At 43.5% G+C, this 14,090-nt stretch overlaps 1 protein-coding gene across 1 annotated transcript in view; it reads right to left on the reverse strand.

Annotated features, from left to right (window-relative positions):
• The window catches only part of fer1l6 (fer-1 like family member 6), a 170,338-nt gene extending 162,337 nt beyond the window's left edge, over nucleotides 1-8,001 (reverse strand). The window contains exons 1-3 of the mRNA XM_041189238.1: nucleotides 7,856-8,001; nucleotides 5,089-5,150; nucleotides 3,562-3,682 (exon numbers count right to left, since the gene is read on the reverse strand). Coding sequence (XP_041045172.1) covers nucleotides 3,562-3,682; nucleotides 5,089-5,150; nucleotides 7,856-8,001 — 329 coding nt within the window. The remainder of the gene's footprint in view (nucleotides 1-3,561; nucleotides 3,683-5,088; nucleotides 5,151-7,855) is intronic.
• Between the last annotated feature and the right edge of the window lie 6,089 nt (nucleotides 8,002-14,090).

Consider the following 14,090-nt stretch of genomic DNA (forward strand, 5'->3'; position numbering starts at 1 on the left):
CCCTTCACGTACATGTTTGGTGAATTTAAATGGACTGCAAATCTTAGCGTGGGCACCCACAATTTCCTTGCTCCCTCTCCAAGCCAACACTGCTCCTTTCTAGGAGTGCCGAGCCTATAATACACTACTGGCTTGTGAAGTACCCCACTTAAATCAAAACTCACAGAATAAACCAACTTATCAAATCTTCAATCCTGGTGCTAAGCCTAAATAAATGGAAGAGCATTTAAAGTCTCAAAAACTGACATATATCATTTTCGTAATCAAGAATTTGCATCAACAATTATGAAGAACAAACTAGTCAGCTGTCAATTCCAGAATAGACTTGCCTTTTTTATACTAAAGTTTATATGTCTATGAATAATGGAACAAAATATGTTCTCACATTCTCCTACTTCTATTTATTGCATCACTTGAATTAATTTTACTTGAATGGTTCATTTATATCTCAATGGCATATTGCAAATGGTTTCACATTTCAGCGTTTCTTTATTTAACATTTTCCTTTGAATAAACAAGCATATCATTAACCAAGCAATTACCTGTTATCTACCTTTAAAGGGTTATTTATTGATTTAAAGGCACACCTTGATTAAAAACTGCTCTTATATTACTCAAAACTTTTTTTCATTAAATAGATCTGCAATCCTACTGAAAGTAGTGTCTCTCTATCAAGTGCCAAGCAAAGACCATCTCCAACAAGTGTAATGAGGCTATGCCCCTTTAATTTTGAAAATCTGAGTTTTAAACTTCCAACTGACTGGAAATTTTGTACTTTGAAACCAGATAGAACAAACTACTTAGAAATGCAAAATCACCTTCCAAGGTGAAGGTGAAAAACAACCAGTCACCCTCAGGGGAGTCCATACAGAGAGCCATTTCCTATAATTCAAAGACCCATCGAAACTTGTCACTTTCTAGGAAAGAGACATTAAAATACAAAGTGCTGGATGTTGAATCAATGGCTGCCACAGACAGACTCACCCGAAACCCCTAGGAATTACACAATGGGTGAAGTATAACAGGCCAGACTGGCAGCCACTGTAGAGAGATTTGCAAGAAAGTTTTCAGCACAGGAAACAGGCTGAAAGCTGGGCTCTCTCTTTCTTTCTCTCTCTCTTTTGGAACAATTAGGAAGCCAATGTTACTAGAAATCTACCAATAAACCAAGATCTTGTAATAATTGAAATGTCTTCTACATCTGACTGCATCCATAAAACTAATCAATTCAAATCGACCGCAACATTTAAAAATCTATGCCTCAAGGATAAACAAAGGACAATTAACTGTACATTAGTTTAACTTCCTTTTCATTGGACTAACTTCCCTTATTTCTGATACCTGTCTCTGTGATGTCAGGTTTGGTGCTGACTTTATTTGCTCTCTTTGACCCAAGAAAACCTTATTTGATTAGCTCTTTATTGTTTACCACTTAAATGGGTAAATACATTCTGATTTGGAAAAGGCATCTACTTCTGACAAAGAATCTTTAACCTTTGTTGTGACCAACCAAGGAGGCTGAATAGAGGGGAGCCAGTTCAACCCTTCTCACCTGGTCCTAACATAAGCAAAAGTCTAAACACCATATTGACATTGAACAGCATTACTCTTTTTGAATACCCCACCATCAATGACCTGGTGGTCACCATTGACCAGAAATTAGTTGGACCAGGCATATAAATGCTGTGGCTACAACAGCAAAGCAAAGGCTAGATATTCCACAGCAAGTAACTCACCTCCTGACTCTCCAAAGCCTCTCAACCATCTACAAGCCACAAGTCAGAGTGCGATGGAATACTCTCTACTCTTCTGGAGGAGTGTGGCTCCAACAACTCTCAAAATGTTCAACATCAACCTAGACAAAGCAGTCCACTTGATCGGCACTCCATTCATCACTTTAAATATTCACTCCCTTCACCACTAATGCACAGTGGCAACAATGTGTACCACCTACAAGATGTACTTCAGCAACTTGCCAAGATTTCTTTAACAGCACCTCCCAAATCCATGACCTATACCACCCAGAAGGACAAGATTAGCAGGCTCATTGGTGAAACACCATCACCTCCAAATCACACACCATCCTGACCTGGAAATATATTATCATTCCTTCATTGTCACTGTGTCAAAATCCCAGAACTCCCTACCTAACAGCACTGTGGATGTATCCTCACCCCATGGGCTGCAGCAATTCAAGAAGACAGCTCACCAACACCTTCTCAAGGGCAATTCGAGACAGTTACTAAATGCTGACCTTGCTAGTGACATCCACATCCCATGAATTAATTTTAAAAAACAGGAGCATTATCAAACACAATTTGATACTGAGCCATATAAGGAGATATTAGGACTGATGATTACAAGCTTAGCCAAAGAAGTAGATTTTGAGGTGTGTCTTAAAGGAGAAGAGAGAAGGAGAAAGGTGAAGAGGTTTAGGGATGGAATTCCAAAGCTTAGGAATTCCAAAGCTTAGGGATCAGACAACTAAAGATACGCTGACAATGATAGAGCAGTTAAAATGGGGGATGCATAGGAGGCAAATATTAGAGGAGCACAGAAATTTTGGAAGGTTGTAGGGCCAGGGAAGGATACAGAGACAGGGAGAGATGAGACCATGAAGGGGTTGAGAACAAGGATGGGAATTTTTAATCAAAGCATGCCAGACCTGGAGCTAATGCAGGTCAGCAAGTATCAGAGTGATAGGTGATTAGGAATCAGTGTGAATAAGGGCATGGGCAGTAGATTATTGGATGAGGCGTAGGAGGTCTTAGTAATAGAGTGGATATGTGGTGGGAAGCTCCTTTCAGGATCAAACCATACACCAAAGGACTAATTTAGCCTTGGATTTCGCCAAACAAATTTTATTCCCAGGTTGTTACAATCTTATAGGCCAGAATCTTCTGGTTGGCGAGCAGGGGCGGGGCCCACTCGCTGATGCGTAACCCAACGTTACCGCGCATCATTCAGATCTTGAGTTCAGTGGGCGTGCACCGGAGTCGGCTGTGCACCGCCAAACTGTCAAAGGCCTATTAAGGCCTTTTAAATGTCAATTAAATAATTAATGGAGCTGCCCGTCCAACCTTAAGTTGGCGGGTAGGCGAAGAGCCCAGGCGGCCTTCGCATTTATCATGAAAACCTCATCCACGGATGGGATGAGGTTTCATGAGGGCTTTTAAACTTTAATCAAAATTTTCAAATAAATTCATTGACATGTCCCAACTCATGTGACACTGTCACATGAGGGGGCGCATCTTAATTTTTTTTTTCCTTTATTTAAATTTTTACATATGAAACTGATCATCGCGAAGGAACGCAGGCCCCAACACAGCCTCCTCCCCCCGCCCCGCACTGGGAGCGCTCAGCGCTTCTGGGTGTGCGTCATGTTGGGTGGGCCTTAATTGGTGGCACGTAACCAATCACAGGCGGCAATCAGCTGCGCACCCGCTCCCACCCAACCCACCCCCACCTCCCCGACGGGGAGAAAATTCTCCCCATAATTTCTGAAATGTGAAGTTACTATCTGCAAACCGGAACATAGTTTTACCATCTGGACTCACCTACCTTTTTCTAGGAGGAATATTCTTGGAGGAACTGCTGGTTGGAATTTCAATATTGGCTTCATAGGTATCATGGCCACTAACTTCCAGCTTGCCCAGCAGACTGTCAGTGTCATTTTGACCATCTGGGAAAGAATCAGAAGTAGCTCTAGTATGTGTAACCAGCCCTTCAGCAAGAAGGCATTTAACTTAAAGGGAGCCAACATTGAAAGGTGAAGTAACTGCACTGTAAAGGCAGTTTGTAAATTGACAATTTACAAATAGGCTAAGTTATGTATCCCACAAAACAATGGGATATTTACCTGAACACTTAAAATACACTCAGGAACTGAAACAAAATTATTAAAACAGAGAAACATACACACAATGGATTGACTTCATGGACATGTTGTGTTACAATATCTGTGAAGACTGATAAGTTTTTTAAAAAATTTTGAACTTGGTTGCTGCCATTGTCTCCAAGTGTAAACACCTGGCACCTTCTACCCAGTAAAACAATCTGAGCCCCCTTTAATCTCTGGTAATCAAACCACCCAGTCTTGCTGCCAGGCAGACTTCCAGTTAGATCACGTGACTCCCTGCATTTTACCTTAAATAAAAGGCACAGTCCAAAAACATAACAATCTCATGAACCTCATAACTGTAACAATTAACCAAGGAATAGCTGATGTGGTTTGGTGTATGTTTGTCCAGATTTTCAGATTTAAATGAATGTCTTGACCATTGAACCCCTATGGTCAAGCTGTAACATCCTTTACTGCATTAGTTTGAGTTTTTCCACTCACCATACAAGCTACTCGTGTAACCTACATAAGTGAAATTGGCAATTTGCAGCTATTAGTTTTGTGCTATAGACTCAAACCCAATAGAAATAGTGTGTAAATTCTGCAAGTATATTTGATAAAGGGCTCTTCCAATATGAGAGGAAATTCTGATCTCTTTGGTCCAGGTTGAATTCAAACTATGGCTCCTTGAGGGATATAACATAATTAAATTATGGATAACAGTAGAACTGCAGCTTGCACACCTGTATACGTGAATAAAAGCCTATCTAAACTCAAAGCATAGTGTCCAGCGTTAGGTGTAATTCCACGATTGGATGACATTTGCTAAACAATCCTGATTGCACTAAGAATAACACTACAAAGCAATTTAAGATTATCAATCATGCTCGCTGTGTGGTTCACTCACACATGCTAGAAGCCACATATATTCACACAGGGCCCTGTCATTTACAGACAGAAGGAGCATGTCCATGCATTGTAGCTTTTCCAACTAAATAAAGCTTGGGGGCGGGGGGAGGCAACCATTCTCTGGATCATTCCTCACGGCAACGCCTCTACCATCACAGCTCACTTGCCAACCATTCACCACTCTCTTCTCACACAGTATAAATTGTTGTTCCCTTTACTGTTGGTTTAACTTGCAAGCTGTCCTGATGAGTGCAAGACCTTTCAGGAATCACCTGGGTTTAATTCCAGCAACATCATCAATAAAAATATTGTGTGTTAAACCCAAGAGAATAACTTACTTTTCTCAGTTGGAAGGTATCTCACTGCTAAGAATAATTCAGCTAACCAAAACCTGATCATTCTGTAATCAAATTCATTAGAGAGTTGTTACTCATCTGGTTTTGGTCTAGCCAATTTTCTTCCTGTGTTGGCTGTCTAAAGCTTTATAAAATGTAAACTGGATACTAAACACCTAAAATAGAAGTAAATATTTTTTCCAATTATTTTGGTATCATTAGTCATTAAATCTTGAGGATTTTTGATAAATTTTCATTGGAACAAAGAAATGATGAGATCTACACCTTTAATCTGCCTACCATCTAGTTTTGTATTCTATCCTTTAATAGTCTGAGCAGTTAATAGATTTGGAATACTTTAATGTTTGCTATGAAGGTGTTTCTTGGAATCTCAAAGTTGCCCTTACTCAGAGCTGGCCTACAAGTAACTCCAGACCCACAGCAATGGGGTTGACTCTTAACTGCCCTCTGAAATGGCCTAGCAAGCCCTTCAATTCAAGAGCAATTAGGGATCAGCAACAAATACTGGCCTTGCCATTAATGCCCACACTCATGAAAGAATAAAAAAGAATCATACATTAGTACAATTTAGAAAGGGGTCATTTGGCCCATCAAGTCTACACCAACTCTTTTGAAGTCCCACTCCTCACATTTTCCAATATCCCTGCAATTTTTTTCTCTTCCAAGTAGTTATTCAATTCCCTTTAGAAAGCTTCTATTGAACTTGTTTCCACTACCCTATCAGGCAGTGCATTGCAAATCCTAACTACTCAAGGGGGGAAACAATTTTACCTTGTGTCACTCCTGGGTCTTTTGCCGGTCACTTTAAATCTGTGCCCTGTGGTTATCAACCCTTTAAGCCATTGAAAAGAGTTTCCTTTCAATTTGCTTTATCTAAACACTTCATGATTTTTAACATCTCTACCAATTCCCTCTTAGCCTTCTATGCTCTAAGGAGAATGCCATCAGCTTCTCTTGTCTATCAGCATATCTGTAACCCCTCACCTTTGGAATCATTCCAGTAAATCTCTTCTACACTCCCTGGTGCCTTCATTTGCTTCTGAAAATGGTGCCCAAAAATAGACACAATGTTCCAGCTGGGGCTGAACTAGTGTTTTTAGTAGGTTTAGCGTAACTTCCTTATTTGTACTCTATGCATCTATTTATAAAGCCTAGGATCCCATCTGCTTTAATTGTTTGGTTTGCTTGTCTTGCTGTCTTCAAAGTTTTGTGCACAAGCACCCCTAGGCTTCTCTGTTCTTGCATAACATTTCAACCGCTGTGTCCACCAGCCTGCCTAGTTTGTTATTATCTTCCTCACTCTTCCAAGTTTTGTGTCGTCTGCAAATTTTGAAATAGCCTTATCCATGGGTAGGATGAAGTTTCCTAAAGCATATAAAAATCAAATAAAAATTTTACACTTGGATTAGAAACATGTCCCTGCTCATGTGACTGGGACTTGTTTTATGACATTTTTCTGTTCTTCATTAACTTTTTCAATATCTTCTTCATCTCCCAGAGGCACAGAGCTGCCTCAGGGAGATTATTCAGTGCTCTCTCGTGCATATGTGCGAAGTTCGTGCTAAGCCTGCTTGCACAACCCCATTCCCGCCCTCACAGGCAGTGCCCCGCGCTGCTGCTTGCGTATCACGCTGGGAGGGCCTTAATTGGCCTGCCAGCGTGAAATCGTGGTGTGCTGTCGATCGCGGTCGATGGTCGGCTTCCCGAACGACCCCGCCGATCCCACATGCCAAGGACAATATTCTGCCCGTGATATACTTCAAAAACAGCAGCGATCATAGTACTATACCCACAATATGCCTCCCTCCACGCAAAATTAGTCATTCACCACAACTCAGTATTTTCTATCTCTTAGCCAATTTTGTATTCATGCTCCTCCTACCCCCTTTATACAGTGGAACTTCAATTTTACTAAAAAGCCTATTATGTAGTATTCTATCTAACACGTTTTGAAAGTCCGTATGCACAACATCAACGTCACTGCCCTCATCAAAAAGCTCAATCAAGTTAGTCAAACGTGCTTTGCCCTAAACAAATCATTGGGTGCCCTCCTTTATTAGCTTGTTTGTCCAAGTAGCTGTTAATTCTCTCCCAGGTTATTGGTTCAAAAAGCCTCATCGTCGCCAAGGTTAAACTGACTGACCTGCAATTGCTAGGTTTATCCTTCTTGCCTTTAAACAAAGGTGTAACATTTGCAATCCTCCAGTACTCAGCCTGTATTCTAAGGACGGTTGTGGCCAGCACCTCCCCAGTTTCTACCCTTATGAGCGACAAGTTAAGTGGGGCAATGCAAAACTGCTCAGGAAATGTTCTCTTTCTAAAGCACGTTTGTTTTTATTGTGGAAAAGGCCTTCAGCGGATACAGACAATGGGAGTTTGCTGACTGAGTCCTCCTTACACTTGCTGTAGCCATTTTGTCTACTCTTTCCCATTCTTCCCCATCACAGCCCCTTTGAAGTTTTTGGGTCTGAAAAGGAGAAGGGAGTTAAACATTTGACAGAATTATTGTGGATCTGGGCCAGGAAAATAAAGGGAAGTTATCTCCAGACACCTTCCCAACACATTCCTGCCACTGGCGAACATTCCCTGGATGGATCTGATAAGAGGACTGGCTGCCTGGTCCCATGATGGTCCTGGGCAGCCAATTGGGGTGATTAAGGTCCCAATTAGGAGGCAATTTTGGGGACGTAACTGGAACTTTCCCACCAGCTGAGCAATCTCCTGGCTTGTACAGGGGCCACCAGCTCACGGGAGGTAGCATCCTGGTGGCAGTCCTGGGGTCCATTGGAGCCAGAGGCTCCCTGCTCCGATGATGGAGCCAAGAGGATGAAAGGCCGCAATCGCAGCCATGTCCGATCCTGAGGAAGATCCCAGAATTCCAATGTCCCTAACCATTTCGGGAGTCTTCATTGCAGCCCTTCCGTGTTGGCCAGCAAGGGCGCTTTCATACTGAGGCCCCCTCTCAATCCCTAATCTGACCTAGCAGCATGCCCTCCTCTCCCAGTGGGGCTGCCAAGGCTTTGGGACTGCCAGCCCTCTGATTGGGTCAGCAACATTTGGGGACCACCCACAGCCCTTAAAAAGGATGGCAAACGCCAATTAAGAGGCCACCTCCCGATACCTGCAGGGAAAGCCATCCTACTGTGTGTTAAAACTCCGCAGTGCGTAGGGGAATCCTCACAGCTTTCTGACCAACGTACCACCTGCTGGTTAGATGAGTAAATATGTAAATAAAAATAAGCCTGATTGTTACTTAGGCAGGTTAACTAAGAACAGTGATTAGATCATTATTGAAAAGTGTCTATATAAATATGGTACTGGAAAGATTTAACAAAATGATCAATAAACATTTTAAGGTAGAAATTTGTCTCGGACTGGAGCAGAAAACTAGCAACAACGAAACTGCAGCCCACTTTACACCCCAACTAGTCTTAATTTCCATTTCCAGGTTTTGGATTTGCGGCCACCTGTTTTGCAATGCCACCCAGAAGAAATATCGAGATTGTGCCAGCAACATTAATAAATGTTCATGAATAATAAAATTGCTTTATCGATCCACATTGCACTGAGGTTTATTGCTGCAAACAACTCAACGGATGGATTCAGAAGTGCTGGCTCACTTGCTGGCCTTGGTTCCACCGCCTGAGTCTGCTCTTGTTTGACTCACCAAATTATTTCAGCAATTTGCTTTCTCCCATCTCTCAATCTGTTCTACCCTTCGGAGGGAAGAGAGAGAGAGAGAGAGAGAGCAAAGCATTAGAAGAGGCAGGAAAACAAAGGCCCGAATTTAATCTTTGGTGGGCCCGGGAGCAGTCGGGAAACAGGCCCCCGACCGCGATCGGCAGCCAACTGCGATTTCCCGCCAGCCAGCGTGAAACTCTGCGAGAAAGCTCTCTGAAGGCAGGCAGCTAGCTGCCTCTGGGAGCCGCAGACCTAAAAATGCTCAAATAAAGGTATAAAAAGCTGGAAAAAAAATGTCCATGTATCACAGCCAATTGCCTGAAAATACAGCTGATAAAAATGTTGCCAAACAGATATGTATTTTAATTTTATTTCATAACAGAAATTTCATCCCGCCCTTGGACGAGGGTTGATGAAAAATGCAAAGGCCGCCTGGCCGATTCGCCTGAACGCCAACCGTAAGGTTGGATGAATTACAAAACAATCAGAGACAATTTTGCCGTTAATGAGCCTAATTGGCCTCTTCCGACTTCTGCATGCGCCCGCTGAGTGAAAAATTGTGCGAGTGCGCGATGACGTTGGGACGCATGCCCGATGTCTGCTCACATGATTTTACGCACGATCAGGTCGGGCTATCGCCGGCCTCGGGACGTAAAATTCTGCCCATAAAAACTGAGAGAAAATAACTGGAAAACGTAAGGAAAAAGGAAAAGAGAACTGAGAGAATGAACCAGAGAAGTGAGAAAAGGAAACACCAACTGAAGCAGTCTATGTTCATACGCAGCAAGATCTGGACAACATTCAGCCTTGGGCTGATAAGTGCCAAGTAACATTCATGCTACAGAAGTGCCATCTCCAACAAGAGGAAATCTAACCATCTCCCCTTGACATTCCATGGTATTACCATCACTGAATCCCCCACTAACAACAACCTAGGGGGTTGACCAGAAACTTTCCAGCCATATAAATTCTGTGGCTACAAGAGCAGGGCAGAGGCTGGGAATTCTGCGGTGAGTAACTCACCTCCTGAATTCCCAAAGCCTGTCCACCATCTTCAAGGCACAAGTCAGGAGTGTGATGGAATGCTCTCTACTTGCCTGCATGAGTGCAGCTCAAACAACATCCAAGAAGCTTGACACTGTCCAGGGCAAAGCAGCCCACTTGATTGGCACCCCACCCACAAACATTCACTCCCTCCAACACTGATGCACAGTAACAACAGTGTGTACCATCTATAAGATGTGCTGCAGAAATTTACCAAGGCTCCTTCGATGGCACCTTCCAAACCCATGACCACTACCATCTAGAAGGACAAGGGCAGCAGATAGATGGGAACACCACCACCTGGAAAATCCGCTCCAAGTCACTCATCCTGACTTGGAAATATATCACCATTCCTTCACTGTCGCTGAGGCAAAATCCTGGAACTCCCTTCTTAACAGCATTATGGGTGTACCTACACCACATGGACTGCAGCAGTTCAAGAAGGCAGCTCACCACCACCTTCTCAAGGGCAATTAGGGATGGGCAATAAATGCTGTCCTAGCCAGCGAAGCCCATATCCCGTGAATGAATAAAAAAAACACCCAGGACCAATCAGCCCATTTGGTTAGTACCCAGTCCACCACCTCCAACATTTACTCCCTCCACCACCATTGCACAGTAGCAGAAGTGTGTACCATCTACAAGATGAACTGGTGCAACTCACCAAGGCTCCTTCGACAGCAACTTCCAAAACTGTGACCTCAACACCTATATGGATAAGGGCAGCAGATGTATGGGAGCACCACCACCACCTGCAATTTCCCCTCCAAGCCATACACCATCCTGACTTGGAAATATATCACTGTTCCTTCGCTGTCACTGGATCAAAATCTTGGAACTCCCTCCCAAACAGCACTGTGGATGTACCTACACCACATGGACTGCAGCGGTTCAAGATGGTGGCTCGCCAGCACTTTCTGAAGGCAATTAGGGATGGGCAATAAATTCAGACCCAGCCAGTGACACCCATGCCCCTTGAAACAATAAAAAAAAAGATTGATAAGGGGCCAAAAATATGACAGATAAAAGGAGCCAACCAGAAAAGGGGAGTGAGGCAGAGAAAAAAAGAATGGAGAGAAAAAATGGCCAAGGCTAATATGGTACTCACCCTTCCAGAGAGCAACAAATCATTGAAGCACTTGCAGCACTGGGTTCCTGTGCACTGCACAGCATCTCGAGAGGTAACAGCCACCGTCACCTCCTGCCACTCCTGCCTGGTCACGTGGGGAACCCTCCTCCTCCCATCTTCTACAAACAAGACATCCCAATGGTTGGACACCTCTTCCAGGAGGACAGCAAGGCAGGCATCGGATAACCGAGGGGAACAGTAGCCCCCCGCTGACCTACCCTGCAGCTTGCCCCCCTCCTCCTCCTCTGCCCTCACCTCTTGTGGAGCCCGAATGCTGGCCATGGTGAACAGCCTAAAGGAGGCTGCCTGGCCGGTCTTTATACAGACGGCTGGTTCCCCATTGGAACCAGTGGTCTGAATACGCCCGCCACCGATTTAATTTTCCCGATGAACACGGGAGTCTGAAACGCACTGGGAGAGACTAAATTGGCCCGCCCGCGCAAAATGGCGGCACGGCCCGTTTTGGCGGCAGGGATCGGCTCCCCATCCGCCGCTGATTCAGTCAGGCCCACCCACCCGTCAAACACAAAATTCAGCCCTATATGTTTCAGGAAAGATTGAGCAGAAAAAAGAAGGCTAAAGGATGAGCAGATTATGAAAGGGTTTGATAGGGTAGATGTAGAGAAGGTGTTTCCACTTGTTGGGGGAGACCAAAACTAAGACCCATACTGTTATAGAGTTGTTTTTACCAGGCAACGTTTTTTGGTGGAAACATTGAACTTTATTCACAAGACAGCAGCAGCAGCTCCATATGTGCATCTAACACTATAGCTAAAGAATAACCGTCCCCTAGAGGTTCCCTGCCCTGTTAAATCATTGGTTTACACAGATCATATGATCTTACAACACAGGATTATTCTTAAAATTACAGTCCTACATTTAACAGAACTATAATTACTGCATTCCTCCCCCATTAACTTTTCTGTACATTTTGTATGTACAGGGATATTTATCTCATGACATTACGATATTTACACAAGTTCAATCTTTCAGGTGGTTTCCTGATCCGTGTTGGAGCATTGTTGCTCCATGACTTCCAATTCTTTGACAGGAACCACATTCTGAGGAACTGCATTAACATCAGGTACCTCAATAGACACAGGCAGTTCAGTGTCATCCACTCTGACAGAGACATCGGGCATGTCTATCCTTGGTTGAGCAACTTCAACAGGAACCACAGGTTCAGTAATGGTTACAGGTAGAACATCATTTTGTTGGGCTATCTCCCTTCTTCTTAAATAATCCGCATGCTTATGGGTGATCCGGCCCTCCACTTCCACGTGGTACGACAATGGTCAGAGCTTACTTTACCACTTAACCACTTCCACCGAAAATCCTTACATATACTGCTTCTCCAACAGTATATTGTCACTCACAACTATGCAAATCATGAGTCACTTTTGGTTCCCTTGACTTTTCTCCACCTTCGCCTCCAAATTGGGAAGTATCAGGCTTAGTCCTGTTCGAAGACGGAGTTTCATCAATAATTCTGCTTTGTCTTCCTACGTGCCTTCTTCTTTCTACCACAGAGTTTAGTCTCAGCCTTTTTTTGATGCTACTGTCAGCCAGACTTCTATCAGGTGAAATCTCAACTTGGCTTAGTTCAGCAGTTGAGCTACCCTTAATTTCATTATCTACTCGCATCTTGGAAAGTTCTACGGCTTTTGCTTTCAATGCCTCTTTAGCTTCATTCAGCTGATTCTTCAGCTTTTCTGTCTCCTTCTTGTATCAGTTGGCTTCCTCCTGGGACCTTGAACATTGCTGCATCTTCTCTGCCAACTGGTTCTTCAACTTGTTCAGAGTGACATTAAATTCTTCCTGTTTCTCTTCGTAATTTTCCAGAGGTACAAACTTTGACCTGAGGGATCCTTGAAGTGTGTGAAGGTCTTTCAACAGGTTTTCCTTTTCTTTGTGAAACGCACTCACTTCATCTTGAATTCTGTCATTCAGCAGAGTCTCCTCGAGTTTCTTCTGCTGTTCTTCCATTCCTTTTTTTAAGACAGTCTTCATTTCTTCAGGTTGCTGAATGGCTACACACTCCTTCATCCTGTCCCAGTACTCAGACTCTCCAGGCTCTTTCTGAAGTACTTTGCCTTGTTCCTTTTCAACTCTTCCTGCTTCCTTTTGAAATCTCACTGAACAATCGAGGTTAATTTCCCTCAACCAATTTCGACCTAGAAGGCTTGGTCCTTTACCTTATAATACCATCACTGGTAGTTGTGCTGTTTGGTGTCTGTAATAAACAGGTACTCTGGTAACACCTTTCTCGCCTGTGTATGTTTTCAACTTGGCAGAGGTTTGTTCCAAATTTAATTGTTGAGCACCTTTATTTAAATATTTGCAAGTGTGTTCTCCTGTTAGAGTGGCAGAAGCACCTGTGTCTACTTCCATTTTTAAGGATTCACCATTCACTTGCATTGTGATGATAATTGGCTCTGTCTTCCCAACTTTCATGTTGAATAAGGAATAAATGTCAAAATTAGTTGTTTCTGGCTCTTCCACACTTCGTATACTTCATTGGACTTCGTTTGTTGCCTGGAAGCCTGTTTTAATCTCACTTTGCAATGTTTCAATATGTGCCCACTTTTGTGACAAAACTCCACGGGCAAAATGTTGCCGTCTGTGAGCAGGGCCTTAAGGTTGTCGGGCAGGCCAGGAGCCCCGGCGGCAAATAGGGAAAACATGAAACCTCATCCAGCGGCGGGATGAGGCTTCATGCAGGGTTGTATAAATTTTAATAAAGTTATTCTGAACATGTAAATTATGAACATATCCCATCTCATGTGACATTGTCACATGACAGTGAAATGTTGGGGAACTTTTTTTTCTATTTTTAATATTTTTCCAAGTGGAAGCGATCTCCCTGAGGCAGTACTTAGCCTCAGGGAGATACATGCTCTTCTGTGCGCATGCACAAAAGAGCACACTCTCACTTTTAGGGAATCACCCCCGCCCGCACAGGAAGTGCATGGCACTTCCCACCCAATGTCACGCTGGGCGGGCCATAATTGGCAGTGCAGCCCGGTTCGCTGGCGGGGATCGGCTCCCCGCCCACTGGAGATTGGGTCGGGCCCGCCCACCCGACAGGTATAAAATTCTGCCTCACCTTTTTAAATTGACAATCATTAGG

This window comes from Carcharodon carcharias, chromosome 6 (assembly GCF_017639515.1).
Source record: "Carcharodon carcharias isolate sCarCar2 chromosome 6, sCarCar2.pri, whole genome shotgun sequence".
NCBI lineage: Eukaryota > Metazoa > Chordata > Chondrichthyes > Lamniformes > Lamnidae > Carcharodon > Carcharodon carcharias.